The 13,092-nt window shown below is 59.3% G+C and overlaps 1 protein-coding gene across 7 annotated transcripts in view; it reads left to right on the top strand.

Moving 5' to 3' along the window:
- The window catches only part of SLC11A2 (solute carrier family 11 member 2), a 28,889-nt gene that overhangs the window by 12,601 nt on the left and 3,196 nt on the right, over positions 1-13,092 (top strand). For all 7 annotated transcript variants that reach the window (XM_037411718.1, XM_037411712.1, XM_037411713.1 and 4 more), the window contains 12 exons: positions 1,407-1,526; positions 2,429-2,535; positions 4,162-4,232; positions 4,316-4,383; positions 4,736-4,891; positions 5,165-5,323; positions 6,287-6,373; positions 6,776-6,895; positions 7,091-7,240; positions 7,834-7,907; positions 8,100-8,253; positions 9,673-9,726. In XM_037411718.1, coding sequence (XP_037267615.1) covers positions 1,407-1,526; positions 2,429-2,535; positions 4,162-4,232; positions 4,316-4,383; positions 4,736-4,891; positions 5,165-5,323; positions 6,287-6,373; positions 6,776-6,895; positions 7,091-7,240; positions 7,834-7,907; positions 8,100-8,253; positions 9,673-9,726 — 1,320 coding nt within the window. The remainder of the gene's footprint in view (positions 1-1,406; positions 1,527-2,428; positions 2,536-4,161; positions 4,233-4,315; positions 4,384-4,735; positions 4,892-5,164; positions 5,324-6,286; positions 6,374-6,775; positions 6,896-7,090; positions 7,241-7,833; positions 7,908-8,099; positions 8,254-9,672; positions 9,727-13,092) is intronic.

The following is a 13,092-nucleotide window of genomic DNA, read 5'->3' as shown; positions in this document are numbered from 1 at the left end:
GCGGCGCCGGCTGCAGGTCAGGGCAGGAGCACTGCTGCTGGTGCTGGCGCTGCTGGTGCTGATGCCACTGGTGCTGGTTCTGCCAGTGCTGCCGGTGCTGCTGGTGCTGGTGCAGCTGGTGCTGCTGGCGCTGTGGGTGCTGCTGGCGCTGGGGCTGCTGGCGCTGCAGGCACTGCTGGCGCTGGTGCTGCTGGTGCTGCTGAGCTGCTGGTGCTGCTCGTGCTGGTGCCTCTGGTGCTGCTGGTGCTGCTAGCGCTGCTGGTGCTGCTCGTGCTGGTGCCTTTGGTGCTGCTAGCGCTGCTGGTGCTGCTGGTGCTGCTGGTGCTGGTGCCTCTGGTGCTGCTGGTGCTGCTAGCGCTGCTGGTGCTGCTGGTGCTGCTGAGCTGGAAATGTCACCGAAATCGGGAATCAAACCCCTTAGCCCCACTGCAGCATGAAGCAGCGGGCGCGGCGCTCCTTTCTTGCAGCGCAGGGTGCTCGGTGGCATCGCCACAGATCAAGCACCAAGCACACCTGCGTGGATTCTACCGTTATATTTATACACAAAATTACAAGGCTGTACACTCCCAGTTACAATGATTGGTTAGTGATTTGCATTTAATTGTAATATCTGCTGTGTCATCCTTTTCTGTTATTACGCTTGCGTAGGGGAAGGGTCTTCACCTGGCCAAGGGTCTGCTTGGCCCGTGGGCAGATTTTTAGTGTTATAACGAAGGGAGTTCACCTCAGGACACCTTACAAGTAAGTTTTGTTGCCAGGTTGGACGGCTGGAGATCACCCTTGCCAAGCTGTCCAATAACTCATCCCAGACACAATGGAACCTGGGCGCCCTGGCTGTGGTCTAGAGAGTAAGGACTAAGAGTATTATGGTCTATAGCATCAGGACTTGAAGTGGCAGTCTCGGATAACAAGCAGCACAGCGGTCCAGACGTCGTTGGTTAATAAGTGCTGACATCATTCTAACGTGGAGGCGAACTCCTTAAAATCAAGATGCTCCCATAGCCAGCTGTTTCACAGACACAAACTATAGAAAGATTCAGTAAAACTTTAAGATAGTCTTAAATTATAACAAATAAAAAATAATATAATAATATAAATAATAATAAAATACAGTCTTAAGAAAATCTTGAGATAAAAAACCACCTCTGAGAAGGAGAAGGGGAGAGTGAGGCTCTTATACAGCCTCTCCGGCTGTGACTCCTGGCTTAATACGCACTTAAATCCTTCCCGTGCTGGCTCCAGACACATAAAATACCCTCGGAACGTCAATAATGTGTATTTTTAAAAGCAGGTGATTCCTAACGGTGCACGTGGGGCGCGGGCGTCCTAGGAGAGCCGGCACCCCGTGCCAGCCGTCCCTTCTTGCTGCCCCAGCGCACCCACTCCCATCTCCGTGTCTCCCGCAGCTGCTGTGGGTGCTGCTGCTGGCGACGGTCATCGGGCTGCTCCTGCAGCGGCTGGCGGCGCGGCTGGGGGTGGTGACGGGGCTGCACCTCGCCGAGGTCTGCAACCGGCAGTACCAGAAGGTGGGTGACCTCCCGGGGCTGGGGGGTGGGGGGCTCTGGGGGGGTCCCGTGGGTCTGGGGCGGTGGGGGTCCCTCGCCTGGGGCTGGCAGGTCTCAGGGGACGTGGGGGTGTCCCTGCTGCCCCTGAGGTGCCAATCCCATCTCGGGAAGAAGCGTTCCAGTCGTGGAAATATATTTGCATTGTCACGTCTTGCCGGACTGTCTGGGACGCGGCAGGGTGAAAGCCGATTTCTGCTGGTTACGCTCACGGCTGGAGGAAAGGCAGATGTAGAGGGAGATTTTAATTGCAGCCCTCTTAACGAAGGGCTCGTTAAGAACCTGAGCTGTCAGAGCAGATGGGGGGGGTCCCGGCGGGTCCCGGCGGTGGCTTCACCCTCCAAGGGCAGCACAAAGAGGGGGGTGGGCAGTGTGTCCCGACGGCTGCTGGGGAATCGTGGAGTCGGGAAGAAAAGCCAGAATTCCAGCTTCCCTGGGCTGCTGCTGAAGGGATCCTGGGGGGAAAAGTGGGAAAACTTCAGAGCAGTTCCGCGGCTCTTGCGTGTCCCTGCTTGAAAAACCTTGGTGGTTTGTCTGCGAAATCGCTCGGTGTCACCGTTGGGCTGCAGCCGAGTGATGTTTGTCCCTTGGGAAAGGGCTGGGGATGTCCCCAACCCCGCGGGTTTGGTTCTCATCCGCCTCCTGAGCCTTTGTCATTGCCGTGACCGTGCGACACGTGGCTGCTTGACACGACACCCGTCGCCAGCGCCTCGGTACGCGGAAACAGCTGGTTTCGCTCTCGAAAATGAGCGAAACGTATCGAGGCGAGGAATTCGGGTTGTGGGAGCGACCCGGGACGCTCCTCTGGTGCTTCCCACTGGATTTTTCCCTCCTTTTGACCTTATGGGCTGTTTCTTTGCCTCGAGGTTCCTCGGATTATCCTGTGGCTGATGGTCGAGCTGGCTATCATCGGATCCGATATGCAAGAAGTCATCGGCTCCGCGATCGCTATTAACCTCCTGTCCATGGGGAAGTAAGTCAGCGGCAGGAAGCGAGCGCTCCCCTCCAGAATTAAGAAAGCACCGCCGTGCGTGCCAAAAAAAGCCTCGTTTATTTCCGCTAAATCCTCCCAAATAAGTTCGTTGCAGGGGGTGATTCAGCTCCGCTGGACGGGCCCTTGTGGATCCCTCAGTCGGAAGGAAAACTGTGGGTGCTGGTTTTTATTTGAGCTGAGACGCCCCAAAATTGGGCTGGCTTTTATTTGAGCTGTAACTGAGACGCCCCAAAATTGGGCTGGCTTTTATTTGAGCTGAGACGCCCCAAAATTGGGCTAGCTTTTTTTTGAGCTGAGACGCCCCAAAATTGGGCTGGCTTTTATTTGAGCTGAGACGCCCCAAAATTGGGCTGGCTTTTATTTCAGCTGTAACTGAGACGCCCCAAAATTGGGCTGGCTTTTATTTGAGCTGTAACTGAGACACCCCAAAATTGGGCTAGCTTTTTTTTGAGCTGAGACGCCCCAAAATTGGGCTAGCTTTTATTTGAGCTGAGACGCCCCAAAATTGGGCTGGCTTTTATTTGAGCTGAGACGCCCCAAAATTGGGCTGGCTTTTATTTCAGCTGTAACTGAGACGCCCCAAAATTGGGCTGGCTTTTATTTGAGCTGAGACACCCCAAAATTGGGCTAGCTTTTTTTTGAGCTGAGACGCCCCAAAATTGGGCTGGCTTTTATTTGAGCTGAGACACCCCAAAATTGGGCTAGCTTTTTTTTGAGCTGAGACACCCCAAAATTGGGCTGGCTTTTATTTGAGCTGAGACGCCCCAAAATTGGGCTGGCTTTTATTTCAGCTGTAACTGAGATGCCCCAAAATTGGGCTGGCTTTTATTTGAGCTATAACTGAGACGCCCCAAAATTGGGCTGGCTTTTATTTGAGCTATAACTGAGACGTCCCAAAATTGGGCTGGCTTTTATTTGAGCTGGAGCTGAGACGCCCCAAAATTGGGCTGGCTTTTATTTGAGCTGTAACTGAGACGCCCCAAAACGGGGCTGGCTTTTATTTGAGCTGAGACGCCCCAAAATTGGGCTAGCTTTTTTTTGAGCTGAGGCCCCAAAATTGGGCTAGCTTTTATTTGAGCTATAACTGAGACGCCCCAAAATTGGGCTGGCTTTTAGTTGAGCTGGAGCTGAGACGCCCCAAAACTGGGCTGGCTTTTATTTGAGCTGAGACGCCCCAAAATTGGGCTTTTATGTTATATCCCTAATAAAGAGCTACCAGAAAGATGTCCTTTCCAGCCAGGAAGTCTGGAAACGCTAACAGGACTGGAAATTGCATTTTGATACCAAGTAGCTATTAAAAATCACACTCACGCCTATAATTCTCGGCATCACCATGGGATTTGCTCTCGGGATTCGGGGCGGGAGCTCTTGCCTGAGCTCTTTGTGCGAAAAACCGACTTAACGGTGTGTCATCTCAGGCTGCAAACAAACCCTGGGGCAATTCCAGCCCCAAAGAGTTTTTTAATTAAAATTCAATTTAAAAATATAAATTAAAATTTTTTAAAAATGAAATAAAGAAATAAATTGGGGGCTCTGAGGTGGTGGTGTGGCTGCTGGACGAGGTCGAGGGGTTTTGTGACGTCTGCTCGTGCGTGTCTCTCGCAGGATCCCGCTGTGGGGCGGCGTGCTCATCACCATAGCGGACACCTTCGTCTTTCTCTTCCTGGATAAATACGGTAATTTCTCCCTCTGGATTCGGGCAACTAAAGCAGAGGTTCAGCTTTTCTCAGTTTGCTGACGGTCCTTGCTCGTCTGGCAGGCTTGCGGAAGCTGGAGGCGTTCTTCGGGTTCCTGATCACCATCATGGCTCTGACGTTTGGCTACGAGGTACCTGCCGGCCGCGTCCCCACTGGCACTCCTGGGCCACCCGTGCCCTCTCCCCCACCCCCCTGTGCCCAAACGCCACCGAGACACAGGGCTGGACACTTAAAATTCGGGACATTTGAAGCTGGCAGTGTGTGGCCGTCGCCTGCTGCCCCCCCGGCGTGCCGGTGGGCGCACACGCTTTGGCACAGCGTCCCCAGTTGATCCAACAACAGGCAGTTGCCACACCGTGGTTTTGTTTTTACCAAATTTGCCACTTTTTGGCTTTCGAGCACCTTCAAGCAGGCAGCCTAGGTGGCTGCAGCGCACCTCATGCCACAACCCCCCCCCTTTTTTTTTTTCTCCCCCTGCCCAGTACATCACGGTAAAGCCCAGCCAGGAGAAGCTGCTGCAAGGGCTGTTCATCCCCTACTGCCAGAACTGCGGCACGGAGCAGCTGGAGCAAGCCGTGGGCATCGTGGGCGCCGTGATCATGCCCCACAACATGTACCTGCACTCCGCCTTGGTCAAGGTAAGCAGCTGCAGCGGGCAGCATGTGCGGGAAGGGGATGCTGGGGGCTGGGAGGCGCTGGGAATTCAGGGATTCGGCTTTTCCTTCGCTGGGGATGGAGCAAACCCATCGCTCGTTCTGCAGACGGGGGGGTTGGCTTTTTCTTCCCTCCATCACGTTCTCCTTCCAGCCCGTGGCCCGGCGTCACTTTACCACGATATAATTAACAGCTGTAAGTCACACAGCCCCAAATTCCCCTTTCTGACACCTCCTGTTGTCACCGTCCCTGCTCAGTCTCGGCAAGTGAACCGCGCGAACAAGCGGGAAGTCCAGGAAGCTAACAAGTACTTCTTCATCGAGTCCTGCATCGCCCTCTTCGTCTCCTTCATCATTAACATCTTCGTCGTGACCGTTTTCGCTGAGGCTTTCTTCGAAAAGACCAACGCGGACGTGGTGAGCTGGGGCTGGGGACCGGCGGCGCTGAATTGGGGCTGGGTGGGCAGAACTGGGGCTGGGTGGGCAGAACGGGGGCTGGGTGGGCAGAACTGGGGCTGGGTGGGCAGAACTGGGGCTGGGTGGGCAGAACGGGGGCTGGGTGGGCAGAATGGGGGCTGGGTGGGCAGAATGGGGGCTGGGTGGGCAGAACGGGGGCTGGGTGGGCAGTACTGGGCTGGGTGGGCAGAACTGGGGCTGGGTGGGCAGAACTGGGGCTGGGTGGGCAGAACTGGGGCTGGGTGGGCAGAACGGGGGCTGGGTGGGCAGAACGGGGGCTGGGTGGGCAGAACGGGGGCTGGGTGGGCAGAACGGGGGCTGGGTGGGCAGTACTGGGCTGGGTGGGCGGAACTGGGCTGGGTGGGCAGAACGGGGGCTGGGTGGGCAGAACTGGGGCTGGGTGGGCAGAACGGGGGCTGGGTGGGCAGAACTGGGGCTGGGTGGGCAGAACGGGGGCTGGGTGGGCAGAACTGGGGCTGGGTGGGCAGAACGGGGGCTGGGTGGGCAGAACGGGGGCTGGGTGGGCAGAACGGGGGCTGGGTGGGCAGAACTGGGCTGGGTGGGCAGAACGGGGGCTGGGTGGGCAGAACTGGGCTGGGTGGGCAGAACTGGGCTGGGTGGGCAGAACGGGGGCTGGGTGGGCAGAACGGGGGCTGGGTGGGCACAACTGGGCTGGGTGGGCAGAACAGGGGCTGGGTGGGCAGAGGGGCAGCTCCGGGCCTTGTCCCTGCCCCTGGCTCAGGATATTCTCTGCCTAAAGCGGGGGAAAAAAGCCTAGGGGTGCTGGCGATTTCCATTTAAACCAGTCTGAAGAGGCAGCCAGCACCCTGGGACCCCCAGCACCCGCTGGTTGCCCCCCGTGCAGCCTTTTCTGCTCATCCTCACTGAGCAAACCCACCCCCCTGCCCCTCGCTGCCGTTGCAGAGCGACGTCTGCAGGAACGCCAGCAGCCCCCACTCCTCGCTCTTCCCCAGTGACAACCAGACGCTGCAGGTGGATATCTACAAGGGGGTGAGTGAGCTGCTTCGTTTGGGCCAGCGGCGAGTAGGAAAGGCGGCGACCCGTGAAAGGATCGCCAAAACCAGCTGGAGATCCCCGAGGATCCTTGAGCTGAGCAGAATTAGCCCTTTGCTAAGGGGGGTGCATCGGAGCTGACCCCAGACCCCCCCGTTGGCTGCTCCCCCTTTTTAGCAGCTTGGTCAGGACAAAGATTTTCCATCCCGAGCCTGCTCGGTTGAAGCTGCAGCCCGGGAGGTGCTGCCTGAACCGCTGCCGACGCGGGGGATGCTTTTCCCTCTCCTTCCAATGGATTATTCCCTCCCTTCCCACTCGGTGCCCGTGACGGAGCCGGTGACGAGGGGATTCGCCCGCTGTCCCCTTTCCCCGCGGGGTGACACGGTGACTCTCCGGCAGGGCGTCGTTCTGGGCTGTTACTTCGGCCCCGCCGCGCTCTACATCTGGGCCATCGGCATCCTGGCAGCCGGCCAGAGCTCCACGATGACAGGGACATACTCGGGGCAGTTCGTTATGGAGGTAATTAGCGCTCAGCGGCTGCCCGCGTCCCTCTTCCCATATTCCCCAGCCTTCAAAGCTCCTCCTGATGATTCCCCTTCCTTGGACGCGCGGCTCTCGCTCCATAAAACTCCCTGAGGTTTCCAATCCTGCCCCGAGCCCCTGGGAGCCTCCCGGCTGTGCCCACCCGGCAGCTCCTCGGGATTTTTCCGGCAGGGCTTCCTGAACCTGCGGTGGTCCCGCTTTGCCCGGGTGCTGCTGACCCGCTCGATCGCCATCACTCCCACCCTCTTCGTCGCCATCTTCCAGGACGTCGAGCACCTGACGGGCATGAACGACTTCCTAAATGTTCTCATGAGCCTCCAGGTGAGCAGCAGCACCCGGTGGGGGGGCAGATCCCAGGAAAAGGACCTGGCGCTGGATATTTCGGCTTCTGGTGCCCAAGTCTCCAAGGATGCTTGGGGACAGGGTTTAGCGTGGGCTGGGCAGCCTGGGGTGAGTGGTTGGACCTGATGGTCTTCAGGGTCTTTCCCAACCTCAGCGATTCCATGGGGATGAGCGGTTGGACCTGATGGTCTTCAGGGTCTTTCCCAACCTCAGCGATTCCATGGGGATGAGCGGTTGGACCTGATGGTCTTCAGGGTCTTTTCCAACCTCAGCGATTCCGTGATTCTCGGGGTTTGCAGGAGCAGCTGAGTGGAGCGAGTTGCTGTCGGGAAACGCTGATGGGCTGTGGGGGGTGGAGAGGATCAGTCGGGCTCCAAAATTCCTTTTGGAAATTTCAGAATTCCTCTGGCAATTTCAGAAATTCAGAAATTTCCAGGGGGAAAACTTGGACTCATTTTACGAGCAGCTTTGGGGCAAGGCGGTGGGTGTGAGCGAGCCTCGGGTGTCCCTCCCTGCCCGTACCATCACAGCGATTCCCACTTTTTTTTTTTTTTTTTTCCTGCTTCTTCCAGCTGCCGTTCGCCCTCATCCCGGTCCTGACGTTCACCAGCCTGCCCAGCGTCATGAACGATTTTGCCAACGGATTGTAAGTGCCAAGGGAATCGCTTCTGAGCAGGAGATGGCGCGTGGCTCGCCTCGGGGCACGTGTTTCAGTCCTCTCCTCACCTCCTCACCTGGACCTAGAGCATCTCCCCCCCATCTAGGGGGGGACCATCTAGGTCTAGGAGGACCTAGAGTCCCTCCGCCTCACCCTGTTCCGCTCTGGTTTAACTGGTAGGTTCTGGAAGGTCGGCGGTGGCCTCCTGATCCTCCTGATCTGCAGCATCAACATGTACTTCGTGGTGGCCTACGTCATGTCCTTGAACCACATGGCTCTGTACGTGGGCGCTGCGGTTCTCAGCGTGGTCTACCTGTCCTTCGTGGCCTATCTGGTAAGTCCGGGTCATGCCCAGGCTCCCGGCAGGTGGGATGAGCTGGAGGAATTTTGGGTTTTTTCTTGTTCTTCTATCAAGACCGACGGTTCTTGATGTTCTATCAAGACCGACGGTTCTTGATGTTCTATCAAGACTGTCGGGTTTCAGAGCCCTGGGAGTCACCAGCAGGGTCAGATGTGGAAGTTGAGGCTTTTGTGGCCGCATTTGCGTGGGAAGCGGTTTTGTCCCGTGCCTGCCCACCCACGCAGCCCTTCCCCCGCGGTTCTGACCCTCCCTCGCTCGCTCTTCCCCAAAACCGCCTCGGTTTAACGTGGCAGCAGGTGGAAGGTTGACGGAGACCTTGGAATAACGCAGGTTCCTCTGGCCGTGCCCGCGTATTGCCAGGGGTGGGATGAGCGTGGAGTCACGGAAGGGTTTGGGTTGGAAGGGACCTTAAAGACCACCCAGTTCCAACCCCCTGCCAGGGGGACCCCCCCCACCAGCCCAGGGTGCTCCCAGCCCCGTCCAACCTGGCCTTGGACCCTTCCAGGGCTGGGGCACCCACAGCTCCCCAGCGCCAGCGCCTCGCCGCCCCCACAGTAAAGAATTTCTTCCCAACAGCTGCTCTACATCTCCCCTCTTGCAGTTTAAAGCCACCCCCCCTGCCCTGTCACCCCCTACCCCCGTAAGAAGCCCCTCCCCAGCTTTCTTGCCAGCCCCTTCAGGCACTGGAAGCCTCCAGAAGGTCTCCCCGGTGCCTTCTCCAGGCTGAACCCCCCCCAGCTCCCCTCACAGCAGGGGGGCTGCAGCCCTCCGAGCATCCCTGTGGCCTCTGGACCAGCTCCAGCAGGTCCCCGTCCTTCTGCCGGGGGCGCCCAGAGGGGGAGGCAGCGCTGCAGGGGGGGTCTCAGCGGGGCAGAGCCCCCTCGCTCGCCCCCGGCAATGCGCCCCAGGGGACAGTTGGCTTTCTGGGTGGCCAGCGCCCGCTGCCGGGGTCACCCCCAGGTCCTTCTCCGCAGGGCGGCGATCCGTCGTCGCTCGGCCGGTGCCCGCCCTGGGGATCCCCCCACCCCAGTGCAGGACCTTGCACCTGACACATGACGCCCCCCCGGCCTCTCATGGTCCCCCTGGGTGGTCCCCTTCCCCCCAGGGTACCACCCCCCCCAGCTCCGTGTCATCCACAAACATCCCGCGGGCGCACTCCATCCCCTGTGTCCCCAGTAAAGCTGTTCAGCCATACTGGTCCCAGTACAGACCCTGAGGGACCCCCACTGGTCACCAACCACCGCATGGTCACCCAGGACTCCTGAGGTGCCACCACCCTGCCAATCCCTCCCCCCCCCGGGCGCCCCCCTCCCCCCTCGGTGGATCACCCCTCCCCGTCTCCCTGCGCGATCCCGCGGGATCCCTGATCTGGGCGCCTGTTCCTGCTTGCAGAGCTGGCTGTGCCTGGTCGCCCTGGGAGCCTCCTGCCTGGCCTGCGGGAAAACGGTAAGCGTCACCCGGACCCTGCTGACGGAGGAGTCACCTTCCCACTCCGCTAAGTAGCGGCGGCGGCCGTACTCAGCGAGTAGCCCTCGGAGCCGGGGCACTCCCCTGGGACACGCGCCTGGAAAACCAGGAAAAACCAAAACCAACAGCCCCTGGGATGTACGTTTTGGGGAAGGGTCTCGCTGCTGCGATGGTCCAATGCGGCCGTTTGCTTTGCTGAGCACCTCGAACCACGCCGCGGGGGGGGTGGGGGGTGGGGGTGGGGCGATGCCTTTCCCGTTTTCCAGACAGGGATGCGGAGGGAAGCGGCACGGAGAAGCTCCGTGTCCCGGGTGGCCTCCGCCTCCAGCTTCCTCCCGTCTTTACACTAAAACCGGGATGCTCCATCCCTCTGCGATTTCATCCACGTAGCAAAAACACTGAGGCTCCGGGTAGTTGCTCCAGGTAGTTGCTCCAGGTAGTTGCTCCGGGTAGTTGCTCCTCGGTTGCTTAAACTGGAAAATCCGGAAAAATAAGCTAGGGAATTCCCAACGCTGCTCCGGCACGGCGCGGTGACACTACATCCAGACCTCCCTCCCCTGCCGCCGCCGTGCCTCATCTCATTTTTTCATTTTTTTTACTTGAAAATCCTCGCGATTCCGCGTGGATCCCCCTCCCCCCCCCCCCCCGCCAGGGAGATGTGAAGCCGCAACACCGCAGCGGCAGGATCGTCCTTTGGGTCCTTTACCCCCCCCCGGCCCCGGCACGTGATTTTGGTGCTCAGCAAAGGAAACGGGGCGCGATGTTCGTGGGTATTTATGGATTTCTGGATTTATTCCCATTTTATGTGATTCACGGAAACACTTTGCTTCCCACACCCCCCGCAGCGCGTGGCTCGGGATGGCCGGGAATGCCAAGAGGCTTCTCCTGGGGGATCGGTTTTATTTACCGATCTTTTAAATTCACTACAAAACCTCGTGGCCCTCCTCGTTAGCCCTTAATGAGTTTTAATTATCTCTCTGGGAGATGCCTTCACCTGGAAGGCGACTGATGTAGCCACCGGTACGTTTTGCTGCTGCCATTAAAAAAGGTCCGACGCTTCTCCCGGCCCCGGTGGGTGTCGGGGTCCCGTGGCGCTTTTCGGGTGATGAGAACCGGGGTGTCGGGGGCTGGGCCGGGGGGTCCCAGGTTCCCCCTCCCGGAGCCGCTGGAAGCCGGAGCCGGCCGGGGCGCGCTCAGCCGCGGCTCCGCCAAGGGGTTTGACGCACCAAACTGAGTTTGTGGATCGGGGTGGGATGGCCGGGAGATTCCCAGTGGATTCCGGACTGAGCCCGGCTGGTTCATGCCCGCAGCGGGGGCTCAGCACCGGCTGTGCCGGCGCCGCATCGGGCTCCGCTCCCGTTGGCGCATCGCAGTCCCCCTCCGGCGCAGCGCCCGGGCCGGGGGTTGGGGTGGGAGAGCCGGGGGTCCTCAGTGGGCTCCAGCCTCATCGTTCACGAGGTTTTCCCGGGAAATCCATCACCGTCCTCCGCGGTGGGGCCGTGCCGGCCAGGGAGTCGCTCTCCCTGCGGCATTGGGAGCCCGGGAGAGGGACGATCCGCAGGCTCCGGGCTTCGCTCGGGGGGGGGAATTTCTTGGGAATTCCCTCGTGCCCACCCAGGTGCAGGTGACAAAACTCAGAAAGTTCGGCAGAAAAATTCCGGTTTAATGCCGGGCAGGATCCGTGAGGCGATTCCCGCCCTTCCCAAGCAGCTGAGCTCGGCTCGCTCGCCCCCGCGGGCGGCAGCGCCCACCCCCAGCGTCCCCGGGCTCCAAACGATCAAACGCAACAATTCCAGCGGGGGGGGCCCGGCCGCGCGGCGCTCCCAGGTTTTACACCTGTTCCCGCGTGGAAAAAGCCGGTGTGTGCGCGGCCGGTGGGAAATGCTGGGGGATCCCGCTGGACCGATCCCACCGATCTTCCCGGTGCTGAGATTTGGGATTTGAGGTGCCGGAGGGGATCCCGGCTGCTCGGCCGTGGCGACACCTCTGGAGGGGGCAGTGCCTCCGGATCCAGTTCTCCTGCCCCTGGGATCCAGTTCTCATCCCTCTGCCCCTGGGATCCAGTTCTCATCCCTCTGCCCCTGGGATCCAGTTCTCATCCCTCTGCCCCTGGGATCCAGTTCTCATCCCTCTGCCCCTGGGATCCAGTTCTCATCCCTCTGCCCCTGGGATCCAGTTCTCATCCCTCTGCCCCTGGGATCCAGTTCTCATCCCTCTGCCCCTTGGGATCCAGTTCTCATCCCTCTGCCCCTTGGGATCCAGTTCTCCTTCCTCTGCCCTTCGGATCCAGTTCTCATCCCTCTGCCCCTGGGATCCAGTTCTCCTTCCTCTGCCCCTGGGATCCAGTTCTCCTTCCTCTGCCCCTGGGATCCAGTTCTCATCCCTCTGCCCTTCGGATGCAGTTCTCATCCCTCTGCCCCTGGGATCCAGTTCTCATCCCTCTGCCCTTCGGATGCAGTTCTCATCCCTCTGCCCCTGGGATCCAGTTCTCATCCCTCTGCCCCTTGGGATCCAGTTCTCATCCCTCTGTCTCTGGGATCCAGTTCTCCTTCCTCTGCCCCTGGGATCCAGTTCTCCTTCCTCTGCCCCTGGGATCCAGTCCTCATCCCTCTGCCCCTTGGGATCCACTTCTCATCCCTCTGCCCCTGGGGTCCAGTTCTCATCCCTCTGCCCTTGGGATCCAGTTCTCATCCCTCTGCCCCTTGGGATCCAGTTCTCATCCCTCTGCCCTTGGGATCCAGTTCTCATCCCTCTGCCCCTTCAGATCCAGTTCTCATCCCTCTGCCCCTGGGATCCAGTTCTCATCCCTCTGCCCCTGGGATCCAGTTCTCCTTCCTCTGCCCTTCGGATCCAGTTCTCATCCCTCTGCCCCTTGGGATCCAGTTCTCATCCCTCTGCCCCTGGGATCCACTTCTCATCCCTCTGCCCTTCAGATCTAGTTCTCATCCCTCTGCCCCTTGGGATCCAGTTCTCATCCCTCTGCCCCTGGGATCCAGTTCTCCTTCCTCTGCCCCTGGGATCCAGTTCTCCTTCCTCTGCCCCTGGGATCCAGTTCTCATCCCTCTGCCCCTGGGATCCAGTTCTCATCCCTCTGCCCCTGGGATCCACTTCTCATCCCTCTGCCCCTTGGGATCCACTTCTCATCCCTCTGCCCCTTGGGATCCAGTTCTCATCCGTCTGCCCCTGGGATCCAGTTCTCATCCCTCTGCCCCTGGGATCCAGTTCTCATCCCTCTGCCCCTGGGATCCACTTCTCATCCCTCTGCCCTTCAGATCTAGTTCTCATTCCTCTGCCCCTGGGATCCAGTTCTCATCCCTCTGCCCTTCAGATCTAGTTCTCATCCCT

This window comes from Falco rusticolus, chromosome 19 (assembly GCF_015220075.1).
Source record: "Falco rusticolus isolate bFalRus1 chromosome 19, bFalRus1.pri, whole genome shotgun sequence".
Classification (NCBI taxonomy): domain Eukaryota; kingdom Metazoa; phylum Chordata; class Aves; order Falconiformes; family Falconidae; genus Falco; species Falco rusticolus.
The sequence above is the reverse complement of the archived record's forward strand: the minus strand, read 5'-3'. Positions and strand labels throughout refer to the sequence as shown.